The sequence below is a fragment of the Prorops nasuta genome, unplaced genomic scaffold (assembly GCF_024137725.1).
Source record: "Prorops nasuta isolate Cenicafe-Biocafe unplaced genomic scaffold, Cenicafe_Pnas_1.2 PNAS00001, whole genome shotgun sequence".
Lineage (NCBI taxonomy): Eukaryota > Metazoa > Arthropoda > Insecta > Hymenoptera > Bethylidae > Prorops > Prorops nasuta.
This window is the reverse complement of record NW_027116798.1, coordinates 6,156,894-6,174,144: the sequence shown is the minus strand read 5'-3', so window position 1 is coordinate 6,174,144 and position 17,251 is coordinate 6,156,894. Positions and strand designations below refer to the sequence as shown.

The following is a 17,251-nucleotide window of genomic DNA, read 5'->3' as shown; positions in this document are numbered from 1 at the left end:
TCTTTTTTATCAATAGTTAGTTATTATGTTGGAAATTTATTTAATCTTACTACTTACATTGTAAAATGTGATATTTATTTATATTGCTCGTGTTACACTAACATATTGTAGAAATTCATGCAAGAAATATTGTTTTGTTAACTCTCAAAGAATTTATGTTGTTTTAAAATGAGTAATTTGCACATTTTATTGTATATGTTAGAACTTTCATCTCGATACCATAGAATATTAATAAAAATAATTATTTAATGAAATAGTTTTATTTCATTTTTAATCTTAAGACTAATTGACTAAATTTTATGCTTCCGTAAGAGTAGTATGTCCTTCTATGGATAATTTATCTTATTACAAAAGATATTTAAAATAATCAAAATGAACTATTCCTCTAATGTTATTAAATGAGCTATTATATCCCTTTTTGCTTCAGCATTTTGAAATATATTTTCGTTATTGTCATCTGCATCAGTCTCATATTCAATCTCTTCGTCAGAAGTAATAATTTCAAACATTTCATCTTCGTTATCCAAGCAAATATTATGCAAAATGCAACAAGTGACAATTAATAAAGGTATCATATCGGTGTTAAACATATATATATAGTGCAATCTTCTAAACCGAGCTTTAAGTAAACCGAAAGCTCTTTCAATAACTAACCGAGTATTAGATAACTTTTTATTATAATTTATTTGAGTACTAGTCAGGTGCCCATTGTCTTTATAAGGTGTTAAAAGATTTATTGATAAAGGATAAGCTGCGTCTCCTAATATATGTGTGTTGTTCGGGAAATATCTATCAGGATTTGCATTAATTGCTTCCCTTATGTCACTATGTTGTCAAATACGTGCATCGTGTACACTCCCACAATACCCAGCAAATACATCAATAATTTTCTTTTTGTCATCACAAGTGGCCTGGAGCACTACCGAGTGAACACCCTTCCAATTCACATAACTGTTTGGATAATCAGTAGGAGCACTAATCTTTATATGACATCCGTCTACTGCTCCAATTACACCAGGAAAACCTGCTACTATTTCAAAATTCCGCTGACTAAGCATTAATTGATGCTGATTCGGCCATTGCATGTAATCATTTATATGATTTAACAAAACATACGCAACATTAAAAACACTTCTCCATGTTGTAGATTTGCTTACACCAAATCTATCCGAACTTGATCTGCAATAGAAAAAATTGAAGTTTTTATATTAGTTTCATTTTATAAATAATATTTATTCCAATTATTATCTATATACTTCTTGATTTCCTAAAACCCATAGAGCAATGGTTAATTGTTCTATTGGATCAATTTTCGTCATTCCAATTCTCCTTAATAAACAAGGCCCTATTCTCTCTATCAATGTTTGAAAGGTAATCCTTGATAATCGAAAGTGTGACTTAAAATCTAAAAAAAATAATATATTTAAAATATTATCAAATTAAATTTGTAAAAACTTGCATAAAGAAATATTTAATATAGATTACCATCTAATGAATAATTAAATACTATATTTTGAAAATAATTATTAATCTTTACATGCTGCTCCCTATTATCTCCAAAGAAAACATCGTCATTATCTTCAAAAATTATATTGTATGCAGCTATTAAATCCATTTTAAACAACAAAAATAATAAGAGCCAGACAGAGCAACAGCTTACAGTGTAAAGTATAACTAACTATCAATAAATGTTTGTGCGTTTTGGAGCATATGTATGTGTGTGTGACTCTAAACTGTTAAATCTCTTAATCCTGACCCTTTCCTTCCAGAGAAAGCAGCGGGCTACTTTTGAAATTATATAGGGATTTTCTCTTTCGCAAATTACCATCACTGTGGCCAACCCGAACGGGGTCGAGTCAATATAAAATAAACGTCCATTAATTATGATAATGTATAGTAATTGCTATAGTCCAATAATACAGCTATGGGTCGGTGAAACGTTTCCAAATGCAATGCTGGAAACTTAAGAATTCGAAGTCAAAAAAGCAGTGATCATACTAAATAGACGACAATTTCATGTAAAAATGATAAATTACAACATAATTTATCTAGTTTATATTCGGATATCTTCATTTCGATTTGCCGAACATTAAAATTGCTCTTTTGGCATCGAATTTTTTGGTTTCCAGCCCTAAATTTTTCCACTTTACACCGGCTCCTGAAGTTTCGGTAACGTTCACAAATGCAAGGCTGAAAACTTAAAAATTCGAAACCAAAAAATGCAGTTTTCATGTTCGGGAGCTCGAAATGAAGACACTTTGAAGATAAATAGATAAGTTATATGGTAATTTACCATTTCCACGTGTAATTGTAGTCTATTTAGAATGATCACTGCTTTCTTGATTTCGAATTCTTAGGTTTATAGCCCTGAATCTTTCCATTTTACGTCAGCCCTATAGGAGCATATAAAAGATGGTAAAGAATAGATTTAAACAGACTTCCATCAGCTTCAGGAAGACTACCAAAAGTACCAAGAGCCATTCAGAAATCTTAAAAATTAATTCATTAGCAACAATTGAAAAATAAGTTGGTTACGTATTATCTTCTGCAGTGAATGTTAAGAGTATTTGAAAAGTTACTACAAGAAGAACCTTCTTGAAATTGTGTAAATTTCAGAGAAATGACGACTTTTTGTAAAAAAAAAGAGATAATTGCAAAGATTCGAGTGTATAATGTGCAAATTAGGAGTGCTTATAAGTTAATTCCACTTTTCTTTTCTAGTTACTTGTAGTACATTTGTTTCTAATTATTGCATAAAACCGTCTGATAGTTGTTTTTTTTTAAGAAGCCTGTGAAAGACAGTTAAACAAAGATTTGATCATACTTATCAGCTACACAAGTACATACAACAGGTATTTAAAAATCTTAAAGATTAATTAATTTGTATCATTTAAGAAATAAGTTGATTGTATGGAAGAATGATCGTTAACGTTTTAAGAATGTCTTGGTTCATTTTAAATATACTAGTAAAAGAAAGGAGAGTGAGAGAAAACTTACTCGATTACAAATTTCTCAACTAATTTTATGTTTTAATTGCTAAGCTTCAAAGGCTTCTTTCATCTGCTATAAAGGCAGTGTTTTTTTTTAAATCTATTTATAATAATAAAATACTAGGCCTTTGATATTTGTTTTTATACAGTGAAATTGTGTGTGTGGGACATCCTTGAACATTATTTCACTTACATTGCAATCGTATATATATCACGTTATTGGAAAATCTTCCACTCAAAAATGGAACAATTTATAAGTAGTAAAACACATGTTGAAGAACATTACAACTTATGCTTATGCCATTTAAAATTTTAGAGCTAATTGTTTTGGTGTTTTCTAATCTGTGAGAGGCACTCCAGTATACATGTAAATTGCATATGTAATGCAAAGAAAAATCTATATATGTATACATAATTGAATAGAAAAATCTTTAAAGGTCGATATATTTGCTCAAAAGTTAAGATTAAGTAGATATACCAATTTAAGTTTTTAATACCAGTAATAGCTTTCACAATGTTTTTCTCCTCTACATAATAGTTTTTCATTTTTAATTAACTTCATGCATTAAACTATCAAAACAGAATATATTTGGGATGTAGTGAACAATAAATTAAGATTGGTACACCTATTTAATCCCAACTTTTGAGCAAAGACTCCGACCCTAAAGCTTTCTATTCATAAAGCTTCGCTTATGAAGGTTGCATTGAATCGTAGTATTTTTGTTAAAATAAAAATTGAAGGGAATAAACGATTATTGTATTATATAATATTATCGTATCATGATAATGAGTGCGAAAAATTGTTAGTATTGAACAAAAATCTATTGATCATATATGTGAATTACGAGATTCTGATCTGTTAGAATCAGATGCAAGGGAGCTACATTTGCCATCTGATTCTGAACCCCCACTGTTTGACGAGACAAAATAAGTGCTTAAGACAGCGTATAGAGTGAAACAAAGTGCACTAGGCGATGTGCAGGACAAATAACTAAACAGTGCAACAAACAACTAAACATTAAAAAACATAATTAAACGGTTCGCAAGACAATACTCAACAAAAAGTACATAAGATATTGTGCGATACATAAAGTGCACGTGTGTGTGATAAATTAAGCTTCATACTACACATAATTAAAAAGTAACCCATTACCTATTTAACCCTTCTAGTTCTAAATGGATGTTTGACACCCAATAAAGTTTGTATATACTAGCCAATTAAGCTGAATTAACCCATTAACGTCCAAAATGTCAAAATTTCTTGCACGTTTTCAAAGTGATTTTTTCCTATGTAATTGACGTTGAAAAAATTCTTGAACCACATATTCTGATGTAAAATTGCATGCTCTTTCAGAATCCGCTGCCAGAATCATGATAAAACTCACAGGAAAAGAGATATGCTCGATTTAAACATAAAAAACACATAAATTTTCGAAAAAAAAAATTTTTAGGATTTTTTTTCGAAGTGTTACGGTGAAGATATCACCTTGCGACCGTGATCAAAGGTGATCATGGGAGTTGAAGTTTAACAGGGAATTTTTTTGTTGACCTTGAACCATCGCTTCTTTACAAAATGGCGGAAAAAACGAATTTTTTTTTTCAATCTTCATCAACTTTTTTCTCGAAATCTATGGTCTTTAGAAAAAAATGCATAAAAACAAAAATGCCTTAGAATCGCTCGAGGAACATTCTCAAATTTTTTCAGAATTTTTTGAGACAATTTTTGATTTTCCGGGAAACTTGTGAAATGGAATTTTCAAAAATGTCTCGAAAAATTCTGAAAAAATTTTAGGATGTTTCTCGAGTGCTTCTAAGACATTTTTGTTCTTATGAATTTTTTTCTAAAGTCCATAGATTTCGAGAAAAAAATTGATAAAGTTGAAAAAATAAAAATTCGTTTCGGCCGCTATGTTCTAAAAACCTATTGGTAAAAAACGATTTCTGTGCAAATTTTAGGAAGATTTTCTTACTCTCAGCGTTACCCAGAGACTACGGCGTGGACGTGGTAAAATTCTGTCTCCTTTGGGGTGCTTTTTTCCCGTGAGTCCCCTTGCCTCTCACGTCTCGGGGTGCTTGTTTTCCGTGAGTCCCCTTGCCTCTCACTTATTCATACTTTTAGGTGTGCTTTTTTAGCCAACATTTATTGCAAATATTTAAATTACATGTTTTGCAGAAAATTCTTGTTCTTATTGGACAGTTTCCATTCGAACAAATCCTCAATTTGTCACTATTAGATCGTCCATGTGCTTTACTTTTGCGACTACTTTTTTGTAAGTAGTATTTGGCAATCGAAATAGTGAACTCTTTTATTCCAACTTTTTTCTTTCCATCGTTAGCAGCATTGAAAATTACAAGAGAATTAGTAATAGACGCCTGTATAAGTCTCATAAAAACTACCCATGTCCATTTTTTTGATCGTATACTTGGGAGTATGTCATTGCAATGTCCGTCATGCAGGTCAACACCTCCCATGAATTTGTTATATAGGTGAAAAGCTTGCGGAAAAGGTATTTCAATTTTAGATTTAGCCTCTGCGCTGTATCTTTTTGAAATAGATAGAGGATTGACACCTGCTGCAGTTGAAGCTATTGAGACGGGCTTCGAATCCATGATAGTAATGAAATTTATGCGACTGTTTACGTCGTGCTTCACCACATATGTCCCTCTTGGAGCTTTCTTATCAAGCACATTTTTTTCTTTGACTCGATTATCTCTGATAGTACCAGTGCATTTCAAACGCAATTTCTTCAAATGTAATACCAAATCCATGTTCGTGAAGAAGTTGTCAAAGTACAGATGAAATTGAGAAATTTTGTTATAACTTATTATTTGAAAAAATGGTTGTAATAAATATAATACTACTCGTGAACCTAAAGCACATTTAGATAACTTATCTCCAATTTGAGAATTCTTGCCGCAATAAAGATCCAAATTCAGTAGATAGCCGTCCGAAGTACACAAGCCCCAAAATTTCAAACCAAATCTTATCGGTTTTCCTCGAATAAATTGTTTCAAAACAGTTTTTGCATAGGATTTGGCCATCATCTCATCAACGGATAGAGCAGTTCTCCATATTCCGAATTTCATGATGTTATTTTGAAAAAGTTTCAGTAGAGAACGAACGCGCCATCCTCGATCATTTGAATCTTTGTCTTTGTTTTTTGAAAACTTCAATTTAGATTTTGTGATTTCAAATTGTTGGCGAGACATTGCAGAAGAAACTACTTCATTAGATAAATACGGATCAGATGACCAGTAATCTCTCTGTGATTTTCTGGGATTGAATGTAGAAAAAATAACTATTCCAATAAAAGTATCAAGATCTTTCAATTTCAGATCATAACCATTGTCTTTACACGCATCAATAATATATTTTTTCATTTCAATAGAAAAAAAGGTTTCAAACAATTGAAAAGGTTCGCTCCTACGTATTTTCTTTTTTTGCGATTCGGACAATAATACTTTATCTTCACAAGAATCAGGGTGTAACTTTTCACCCTCAATCCAAGTGAATTCATGACCTTTTTCAAGTTTATCTTGTTTTTCAGAAAAATTTGCACGAGCTTTATTGTAAGTGATATTGGGTATTTCATGTTCGCAATCTGAATCAAAATCGGAACCAGAATCATCGGAACCTGAATAGTCAGGATCCGGAATCAATACGTTGCGTTCTGAATCACTATCTGAAGGATCTGATTCATATTCAGAAGATCTTACACGTTTCAGCGACATAATGTATGAAATTAATGATTTCGTTTATTTATCACTCATCCGTATGTACAAAAATACGAAAGAAGAGAACAAAAAAAGACGAATATTCATGAATACATGAGACCAAAAATTACGCTTATCTGCCGAAATGAAATGGAAATAAAGGATGAAATTTTTGTCGGAATCTATAAGTCTTTGAAAAAAGAATGAAAATAAGTTAGAATCATTCAAGCAATATTGTAAAATTTTTCCGAGTTTTCGTAGACAGAACGTTTTTTTACCAATAGGTTTTCAAAACATCGGCCGAAACGAATTTTTATTTTTTCAACTTTATCAATTTTTTTCTCGAAATCTATGGACTTTAGAAAAAAATTCATAAGAACAAAAATGTCTTAGAAGCACTCGAGAAACATCCTAAAATTTTTTCAGAATTTTTCGAGACATTTTTGAAAATTCCATTTCACAAGTTTCCCGAAAAATCAAAAATTGTCTCAAAAAATTCTGAAAAAATTTGAGAATGTTCCTAGAGCGATTCTAAGGCATTTTTGTTTTTATGCATTTTTTTCTAAAGACCATAGATTTCGAGAAAAAAGTTGATGAAGATTGAAAAAAAAAATTCGTTTTTTCCGCCATTTTGTAAAGAAGCGATGGTTCAAGGTCAACAAAAAAATTCCCTGTTAAACTTCAACTCCCATGATCACCTTTGATCATGGTCGCAAGGTGATATCTTCACCGTAACACTTCGAAAAAAAATCCTAAAAAATTTTTTGTTCGAAAATTTAGGTGTTTTTTATGTTTCAATCGAGTATATCTCTTTTCCTGTGAGTTTTATCATGATTCTGGCAACGGATTCTGAAAGAGCATGCAATTTTACATCAGAATATGTGGTTCAAGAATATTTTCAACGCCAATTACATAGGAAAAAATCACTTTGAAAACGTGCAAGAAATTTTGACATTTTGGACGTTAATGGGTTAAAAATTCCATAAATAATTTATCGCTGACTTATGAATTTACAATTTCCTTAAAGTGGTAATAAATTGTAAATTAATGGTATTCGTAGTGAAAATGTTTGAAAATATACTTCATAATTTTAAAGACATAATTTTGAAAGACATAATATCTTGTTTTGAAGCAGCGAATGAATTTATTTTCCAAAAATTATTTGTTTAAAACTAAATATCAAGAGAAATGATAGTATTTCGACTGTAAATTTATATATAACCGTTGAGACGCTACCTTCTCTTTTTCAACAGGTTCGACCATTTTAACTTAAAAATAAATTTTAATTGGATATATTTAATGATGTTTTACTATCATTTTGTTAAATATTTAACATTTACGGTAATTAAATATCTTCTAAACTGCCGTATGGGTTTTTAACACGCAGTGAAAGTTGAGTATATTAATTAATTTTAATAAATTAAAAACGTCCCAGATATTTCATCGCCTGGATATTAACTTATATTTTTTTTAAAGTATTTATAAAATAATTCATTCTATCACTTCCTAGCAAACGGTTATTCCATATCTATAACAATGTACATATTGAAATACTCCTAGATGTCGAAAACTATGCTTGCTGTTTATGTAATTTTAGGGAGATGTGCTTTTTAAGAGTTAAAATATAAGATATTAAGCAATATCTTTTTATGGTTGAAGACTAGCATGATTTCCTTAAATCCAACAATTTTTACGAGTTCCTAACATTTTAATAATATAATTTGTATCTTTTATTTAACTTACTCATGTAATGATAATATTCCCCATGTAGGAATGATCTACCGACCCGATACTTGAGCTGTACCGAATACGGAGCTCAGTACTTATTTTAATACTAATATCTGTACTGGTAAATGGCCGAAATGATAATGCCGGCCCAAAGTTCCCTTGCTGATACAGATTATGTATTAGAAATAGTACCGTCCAAGTACATTCACCGGTACTGTTACAGTACTTGATCACTGTACTGACAAATATCCGAAATGATAATGCCGGCCCGAAGTTCCCTTGCCGATACAGATTATGTATTAGAAATAGTACCGTCCAAGTACATTCACCGGTACTGTTACAGTACTTGACCGCAACACAAAATATATCAAACTTTATGTAAAAATATTGCTAAAAGATATCCTCTTCGGTTTTATTCTACTCTTAGTCATTATATATTTCGTACAACACATATATACCTATAAACACACACACACACACACATATATTACAACACATACAACTACACACTTTATCGCATATATATAGAAATTAATACATGTTGATTAAAAGCCTGAAATCTTCAAAGCACATTATAGTATACAATTAATTAAGTAAAGATACTTGATGTAGAACGGCCTCGATCAGCTGGTACTGGAAAAGTATCCTTATAAACCTGCAAACTCTGAAAGTTTCTATAAATTCTCCAGCTATATATTGAAATTTATTCTATGTTTGCAACTAGCGAGAAGCAGCAGCATCCATGCGCCATCTATGACAGTTTTGGAACTACGGGTTTATCAATTTTGAGTAATTATAAATTCACCATACTGATACTGGAATTTGAATGACAATATCTTTTAATGAGTCTCTTTGTTAAACATTTATTATAAATCTTTTCATAAAACATTAAATAACGTACATCTTTCTTAACGAGATAGAGGAACATATACATCCATCTTTTAAGATACTATTTTCATAAAGACTGTTATTGATGCTTTACTAAAAGTTTTGTACTTCATTTTGTACTTGATTTAGTACTCCAAGATACTCTTACTACTCTAAATTTCTTTTCCCACAGTAGCTTACAACGTCAGACAATTCGTTATGGTTGCAATAATGATTAGCAACATCTTCAATGAATTATAATAACAGCTGACTCCAATATTTATCGCAATAATAACAGAAAACTTAAACTTTGATTATCAATTTGTTATAAAATCATTAAAAACTCAAAATTATTACAATCAATAATACACAAACTAGGAAAACATAACATATTTTAAGCATTCTCATTGTATCTATTTTTTCTTCATTATCTCTATCCATAGCTCCAGAAAGCCAACGGCTAGTATTTGATTGTATTGCTTCTGAGGAAGCTTGACCAGAAAATACAGAAAGCAGCACTTCTGAAAAAATAGATAAAATTTAAAAATTATTCTCTTTCATATTTGTAAAATTTATATTGTAAATAATATTAAATCTTACCTGTCATACATTTATAAACATTTGTGTCAATAAAACGTAATTTTTTGGTACCAAATGCGGAAGTGCGGCCACATGCAGTATAAAGCTTTTGTAGGTCGGTAGTCATTAAGGATTTCAGTATTTTATGAATAGCATCCTTAAAATTAGAAGATGTTGTTGCTTTATCCACTAAAAAGGGCTTCTGAAATAGAATGTTCGTATTTAATTATAAAAAACGTAAATAATAGTGTTATATTAATATATGCTTGTTTAAATGCTAACCAAAATATTCTTTAAAAACTCTTCTTCAGTAGTCAATTTCTCATCGAACATCTTGAAATCGTCTAAACTCTGAATAGGGAGTTTTACTCCAGTACAATTAAAAATACTGTCTTTATCTATTCCTCTATTCAAATTCAAATTCATAGATAAATTGTCATTCAACACTTTAAAATGATTATTTAAATCTATTTGTAACTGCATAGTTGACTTTCTTATTTCTATCCTCACAATTTTCTTCAATGCATCTTTAAGCTCTTTATCTTTGGTAGTATCATCTGCATTATCATCTGCAGTATCATTATAGCTAGTAGCTTCAGAATTATTAACATTTTTGGGAAGCATATTATTTTTTCTTTTAAGAGGAGATTTTACAAAGCCAGTTTTATCAGTTGATTCACTGTCAGTGTCTGGAATAAATAATATATATACATATATTATTGCATATAAAAAAATCAGTTCATCGTTCCAAGTTTTTATTTGAAAACTTACCATCACTTATAGATTTTACATCTATGTTTCTATTTGATGCATATTTACATGAATCTAAATTTTTTTTTACATTTGCTTTTGAAGGAATATTTAGTTTACTCATTTTCTTCTTTGGACATGAATTTTCAGATTCTACTTCACTGATATAGCAGGCTCTTTTCAGTCTTCGTATACCTTGAGCATAATTTCTTGTACAGAAAAATTATTTATGAAAGGCATAGTAGTATACGCAGTATTATTTCAGTTTTAGTTCAATATCATTATTACATATAAGGTCAATATTTTTATATGGCCTTTGAAAAATAGATATTAAGATTAAAAAATTCTTTCATTTTAAATTCTGTATTCGACTAGCCATTTAACAGCCATTTATTATTCTATAGTTATTAGTTAGCCATTGGGAACTAGTAGGCCTTGCAATAAGTAATTTTTTATGCTTAATAACTTTGCACTGAAAAGTTAAAGAAGAATTTGGTATTGGAAACATTTTCTTAAAATTATTCATTTCGTATAAAATTATCAGTTAGGCATTTATTAGCTACGCAACTTAGTTTATATCTAACTGATAAGTTATACGCAGTGAATAATTTTAAGAAATTGTATCCAATACCAAATTCTTCTTAAACCTTTCAGTGCAAAGTTATTAAGCACAAAAAATTACTAATTGAAAGACCTACTTGTGCCTTTTGGCTAACAAATGACTGATCAATAGAAAATGGTTGTTAAATATAGCTATTCGAACAGAAATTTTTTAATTTTTAATATGAATACCTTGTATCAGAATAAATAATATAAATAGAAAATGTACTGATTTGATCTTACACTTATTAGTTAACTTTTAATTTTATTGAAAAAGTAATAGTTCCATTAATTCAATTATTTACCTGTTGTTGATATAACCTTTACAGGAAATTGGTCCCAGCTTGGATCTGGTCTTCTATTTTCTAACACCCACTTTTCTATCCATTGATAGTCTTTTCCATCAGGATATAAGCATAAAGTTTTCTCACCTTCTTCTTTCAACCAAGAATTAGGTACCAGCTCTATTTGATCTTTGCCATTCTCGTCTTTCTGACAAAAACTTATTACAGCAAAATTGTTTTTATTGCTCATCTTTTCTTCTGAATAGCAAACTTTCACTCCACAAGACTAATTTGCAGTCGTAATGTTTCAAAATTTTTTTTAAACACAACATACAGCTTTTAAAATAAAAACAGCGTAGCAAAGTGTAGTAACGGTAGCAATGCAATATAGTACTATTTAACAGTGTTGCCACTTAACATTTCACATAACACAAAATTCAAATTAATACAAATGCATCATATTTACTTTCTTTAATTAATATTTATAGTATCTTCATTGCGTTTTTTTACATGAATATTATATACGTATTTCGTAATTAGTGCAATAAAGTTATAGCGAAATATTTACTGCAATATTGTAAAAGTACAACTTTATTTTGAACTGCAGACAGTGAAAATTTTTCGCTTTTTGTAGACTGATTTTCGACTTTATAAACTCCTATGTCCGAAGAATCAACTGGGTAAGTGAAAGCATTTGATTTCAAGTCAAATCGATATCCTTCTATTATTAAATTTTCAGGATCCTGTATAGTATTTCCGTAATTATTTGTTATATGAATATTTTCGATTTGAAAAATGGATTTATTTTTTAAAATAACTACATTATCTGGTTTTTTAGTTGTCAATATTATGTCTTTAAAGACGAGCCTTTTTACCACTTTGTTCCTTTTATAAATGACTTCAACATTGCTTGATTTTTTCCTTATATGCGTTGAGTAAATATTAGTTGAATTATGAAATGAATTAATTTCATTTAACCGCATTGATATTTGTGCAACAGGGTTTAAAGGAGTTCGAACCAGTTTCTTTATCATTCCTAAATAATTTTCAAACGAAAACGCAGAATATTCAGGAAGTGAAACTTGCATGTATTTTACATCGTCCGTTAAGTGAATTAAGTTATGGAAATTCATTACTTCAATACTCTTTCCAAAGAAAGTAGGCGCAAGTATAAAAAAATTGCGAAGTAAATTATTAGCATGATCAGCTTTAAGTATAGCCAATTCTTTTGAACATAAAATTCTTGATGCCACATACAGGAGCATAAAATGCTTAAAAGCGTCTTTAGATACAATTTTTTGCAGATATATAGGACCGACATACAATAAAAATAACCTGAATTGCGTGGCTTTCCAGTGATTCAAACAATTCAAATCGAGCAATTTCCTTTGAAATTCAGACGGAATGGAATTAGTAACTGAAAATAAATTATCCCTAAGATTTCTTCTATTTTCATGACTTAATCTATGTTAACAACCTGGTTTTATCCATTTAAATAAAATTGTTTTGGTAATACCAAGAAATAATAGATGCATACTATCCAGTAATACACCTTGAATAATATCAAAATTAATTATTTTTAATAAAGGCGAAGTAAATTCGTCTTTATGGTGCTCTGGTTGAACTTTATATTCAAACGAACTTTTATTTCTAGGATCACAATTAATTTCCGGAAATATTCTTTTGCCGTCTATCGTTTCTCCTTCAGTTATACACCTTTCGCATGAAAAAAACCCAGTATATCCTTTAGTGCATTTTAGAAATTCTCTAGCAGGTGTATCGCATACAAAAGCCAAAATCTTAAAAGAGTAAAGCTTATTTTTTATTTTTAGTCCATTTTCTATTAATTTATTGCTTTCTTCTATAAAATCAAAAAGAAACTGCTCTACTGACGCTGGTTTCGAGTTTCCGCAATACAAAGCAATTACAAATGGTTGACAATTATAACTTTTATGAAAAATTTGTCCTAATATAGGCCATAGTTCCGTCGTAGATGCATTATATAGAGGTAAATCATCGACATTAATGATTATACTTATTTGTGTTTCAGTATAAATTTCTGGAGTGATAATATTACACAGAGCATTTTCTATTCCATAATATCTATACTCGTCAGCAGCATTAGAAAAAGATTTTATAGGTTGTAAATGTTGTACATTTTTCTTTGTTGTAAGTAATGTTTCTGCGCACTCTGGTACGTCTAGTCCTTCTTCCTTTAAAATGTGCAATAATTTTGTTATAAGTTTATTATTTAATTGAGAAATATTCTCTAAACAAAATTTACGCAATTTTTCTCGTAAAGTTGGCTTTCTGTCTTCACAAGAATGTTCTGTAACATTACATGGAAGTTCGTAGTTTCTTTCATCAGTATCACTATTGTTTATGGAGTTTTGATCATTCACAATTTTGTCACTTTCACTATTTACTGCAAAATTTGAAGATAGATTATTATTTTCAACTTCTGATGAAGACGAGAATGACGATACCACTAATTCACTTCTTTTGCGTTTCAAAAGTCTATATTTCTTTACGTATTTATAATTACTTTTAGAACTCATTTTATGAGTGTAGAATATTACTAATTCGAGCACAGATAACTGAACTTGTTACATTCAACAAATACTTTTATATACTCAAGAGTAAATGATCGACGCAGCTGATTGCAGGTTATTACTATGGGTGGCATCCATTAAATTTGTTCCAAAGATTGACGATCATACAGTATACGTATTTTTGGTTTCAGCCAATAAAGTAGTTTTCTTTATTCTTTCAAGTCGCGACAGTTAAATCGATGACATTTGTTAGTTCCACAATTTATATCAATAGATTTATCGTTTTAGGATTTTCATAATACTCGCATATGCAGTTATTATAGTCAACTATATCGCGAATTATGTAGAATATTTGCATTTTTTACTAACTCTGTATATTAATACTTCCACAGTATCGAATCAATACTGGCATCTGTACTAAATCAGTACAAAATATGAACACATATTTAATACAGGCTTTAGGTATTGAAGTAGTATTGGAAATCAAAAAATACTATACTAATTTAGTACTATAAATCAATACCGATTGAATACTGGCACCTGTACTTAAAAAGTACAAAATTTGAACACATATTCAATACAGGCTTTAGGTATTGAAGTAGTATTGGAAATCAAAAAATACTATACTAGTTTAGTACTATAAATCAGTACCGATTGAATATTGGCACCTGTACTTAAAAAGTACAAAATTTGAACACATATTCAATACATGCTGTAGGTATTGAAGCAGCATTGGAAATGAATAAATACGATACATATTCAGTACTAAACCTTAGTACAGATTGAATACTGGCACCTGTACTTTACAAGTATATATTTTGTATACACATTAAATATATATTTTAGATACTGGATTAGTACTTATTAACTATAAAAATATGAAAAATTTAGTGTTATTTCAGTACTTAATATCTGTACTTGGTGTTAGTACTCTGCCAGTATTCAACCGGACTCTTACTACGGGTCAACTCCGACAATTGCAATAGCGTCTCTGTGTGCGTTCTTGTTTCATTCTTATAAGATAAATTTTAATACCTGAAACATCAAAAAAAGCCACAAAGTATACACAGTTTTGAGTTCGAATCATTTATATCATTTACTTTTAGTAAATTTTTACTTATCTAATAATTGGAAATTTTCTTTAGTTTTTAATCTCCTTTCTCACTTTTGATGCACTTATTGACGCATTCAACAATTTTCACTATTTTCCAAGATAACTATTCACAAATATGGTCACTTTAAACAATCTAATAATAAATATATTATTTAACATATGATTATATTACATTCACTTTAAGGTCAATCACCAATCTCGACGATTAAACGTGTGAAAAGTGCTTAAAACTTCTATCGTTGGCTCAATTTGTGGTGTCAGAAACGTAATGGTGAGAAAATGAAGGAAAGAGACAAATAAAACAGTTATACATACAGACACTGCCAGATATGGCTTTCCACTTTACTACACTCTCCGCATACACAAAATATACAAAAGCTGTGCAGGAAGTATACTGAATTAGAGCGTCATATGTAGCAGTGTCTGTACGCCAAGTTAATATACAGGTAGTGCCAGAAATGGCGTTCTATACTTTAGTATACCTTTTGCATATATACTAAGCGGAAACTCGTTTGGATTTATTGAGCACATTTATTTGCATTTTTGTTTATTTGAATTTAATATTTATGATTATAAAAACCAACAAATATTAATATAAAATAAAGAAATTTGTTTAAATCAAATATTTGACACAATTAAAATAACAAAATATTTTACTTCAAACCTCGTCTATTTGCCATAAATAAAGTGATTTATCTAAAAGGCAATTTTCATGGCATTTATTTAAATATTTATTTATTTGGTTAAAACAAAGTAACTACTTGTATTGGGAATTGGCAAAATATACAGGATGTATCAGCAATGATGCTTTTAATTTTAACCACATTATCTTGAGCATAAACTAAGTCGAAAAATCCTACACTATAACATCCGGAAAAGTATCATTGCTGAAAAAAATTAATATTAAACTGATAAATCAGGGCTTTGATTCAAAGGAAAAATTACTTTACTTCCACTTTGGTTGATAATTCTGTTAAATTTGATTTGTATTCCTCAACCTAAGAGGTATTCCATTATTATTATTATTGGCTTTGATCGCTCCATCTGTGGGCTATTCCTATTCCTAAATCAAACCTCTAACGCCTTCTACGCAAAATTTTAAGTTAGTTGCTAATCAGCTATCCTAGGAGAAGGGCAAATAAACACACTTCTACGTAAGGTTGCGTTGATTAATTTCACAAAAGAAGAAATCCAGCAAACCTTTATCCTTAAAGAGAAAATAAGGATTTAACATAATTTGGTCCTTCGAGCCGGATCTCTTATCACATTGGGTAATCAGCAGAACCAACTGCAACAATTCCAAACTTATGGTGAAACAATTGGCCCATAAGACAAGATTCGGTGACTTCAATCCATCAAGGAAAGGTCAAACAAACGCAACTCATCAGCAACGTTCTTAAGCTAAGTGGGCATCCTTTCATTTCCTATTCCCTTTCTTCCAGCTCTATTTGCACGGTGTTTTTAATGGAGGCTTTAAACAAAAAACGTGGTTGTCTTAAGGCAAAGCTAACTGTTTTCAAAAACTTCATATCGAATACATTGACGTCGCATCCCAATACAAGCGAAAAATTAGATGACGAACTTCAACAAGAAGTAGAATTGAGACTAGCTAGGGCTAAGGAAACTCTCGACCAGTACGATGCTATACAGGAGGCAATAGATTCACTTACAAATGACTCCGTTGAAACCTTCCAATATCGCGAAATGTTCGAAACGCAATACTTTGAAATCGTACGATTAGCAAAACAATTACTAGCGCGAGGTTTACGGGTGCAACAGAATTCAAATAATTCTTCCAACGGTCAAGGTCAGTCTTCTCCTGTGGCGGAAATTGATAACGCGGTGCCATTACATGCGCCTAACATTAAACTGCCAACGATCGAATTACCGAAATTCAACGGTGACTTGTCCGAATGGCTGGGCTTTAGGGACACTTACCAGTCTCTGATACATAACAATCAGTCTATAAATGACATACAGAAGTTCCATTATTTGAGGGCTTCACTGGGCAACAATGCGAGTGAAGCTATCAAATCTCTGGAATTTTCTGAGCTTAATTACCAATGTGCCTGG

At 30.3% G+C, this 17,251-nt stretch overlaps 3 protein-coding genes across 4 annotated transcripts in view; all 3 read right to left on the bottom strand.

Annotated features, from left to right (window-relative positions):
- The window catches only part of LOC136774330 (diacylglycerol kinase theta), a 2,104,019-nt gene that overhangs the window by 2,050,699 nt on the left and 36,069 nt on the right, over positions 1-17,251 (bottom strand). The window lies entirely within an intron of this gene.
- Positions 9,302-14,021, bottom strand: LOC136772806 (uncharacterized). Of its 2 annotated transcripts, XM_066725987.1 has the most exons (5): positions 11,534-14,021; positions 10,650-10,837; positions 10,161-10,567; positions 9,900-10,080; positions 9,302-9,820 (listed from the first exon to the last, which is right to left on the bottom strand). In XM_066725987.1, the coding sequence occupies exons 2-5, from the start codon at positions 10,750-10,752 to the stop codon at positions 9,636-9,638; spliced, it is 876 nt and encodes a 291-aa protein (XP_066582084.1). In that variant the 5' UTR covers positions 10,753-10,837; positions 11,534-14,021; the 3' UTR covers positions 9,302-9,635. The 2 variants fall into 2 exon arrangements, with proteins under 2 accessions (XP_066582084.1, XP_066582172.1); XM_066726075.1 differs by lacking the exon at positions 11,534-14,021 and having other exon boundaries at positions 10,650-11,036.
- LOC136772715 (uncharacterized) lies at positions 12,982-14,269 on the bottom strand. Its single transcript, XM_066725877.1, has 2 exons — positions 14,058-14,269; positions 12,982-13,937 (listed from the first exon to the last, which is right to left on the bottom strand). The coding sequence occupies exons 1-2, from the start codon at positions 14,068-14,070 to the stop codon at positions 12,982-12,984; spliced, it is 969 nt and encodes a 322-aa protein (XP_066581974.1). The 5' UTR covers positions 14,071-14,269.

Bases quoted from the DNA above. Each gene is read 5' to 3' on its own strand.
- LOC136772806 (XM_066725987.1), bottom strand. From the start codon at position 10,752: ATGAGTAAACTAAATATTCCTTCAAAAGCAAATGTAAAAAAAAATTTA. The intron at 10,568-10,649 runs GTAAGTTTTCAA...TATTTATTCCAG, and splicing joins TGTAAAATCTATAAGTGATG to ACACTGACAGTGAATCAACT. The intron at 9,821-9,899 runs GTAAGATTTAAT...CTATTTTTTCAG, and splicing joins TGTTTATAAATGTATGACAG to AAGTGCTGCTTTCTGTATTT.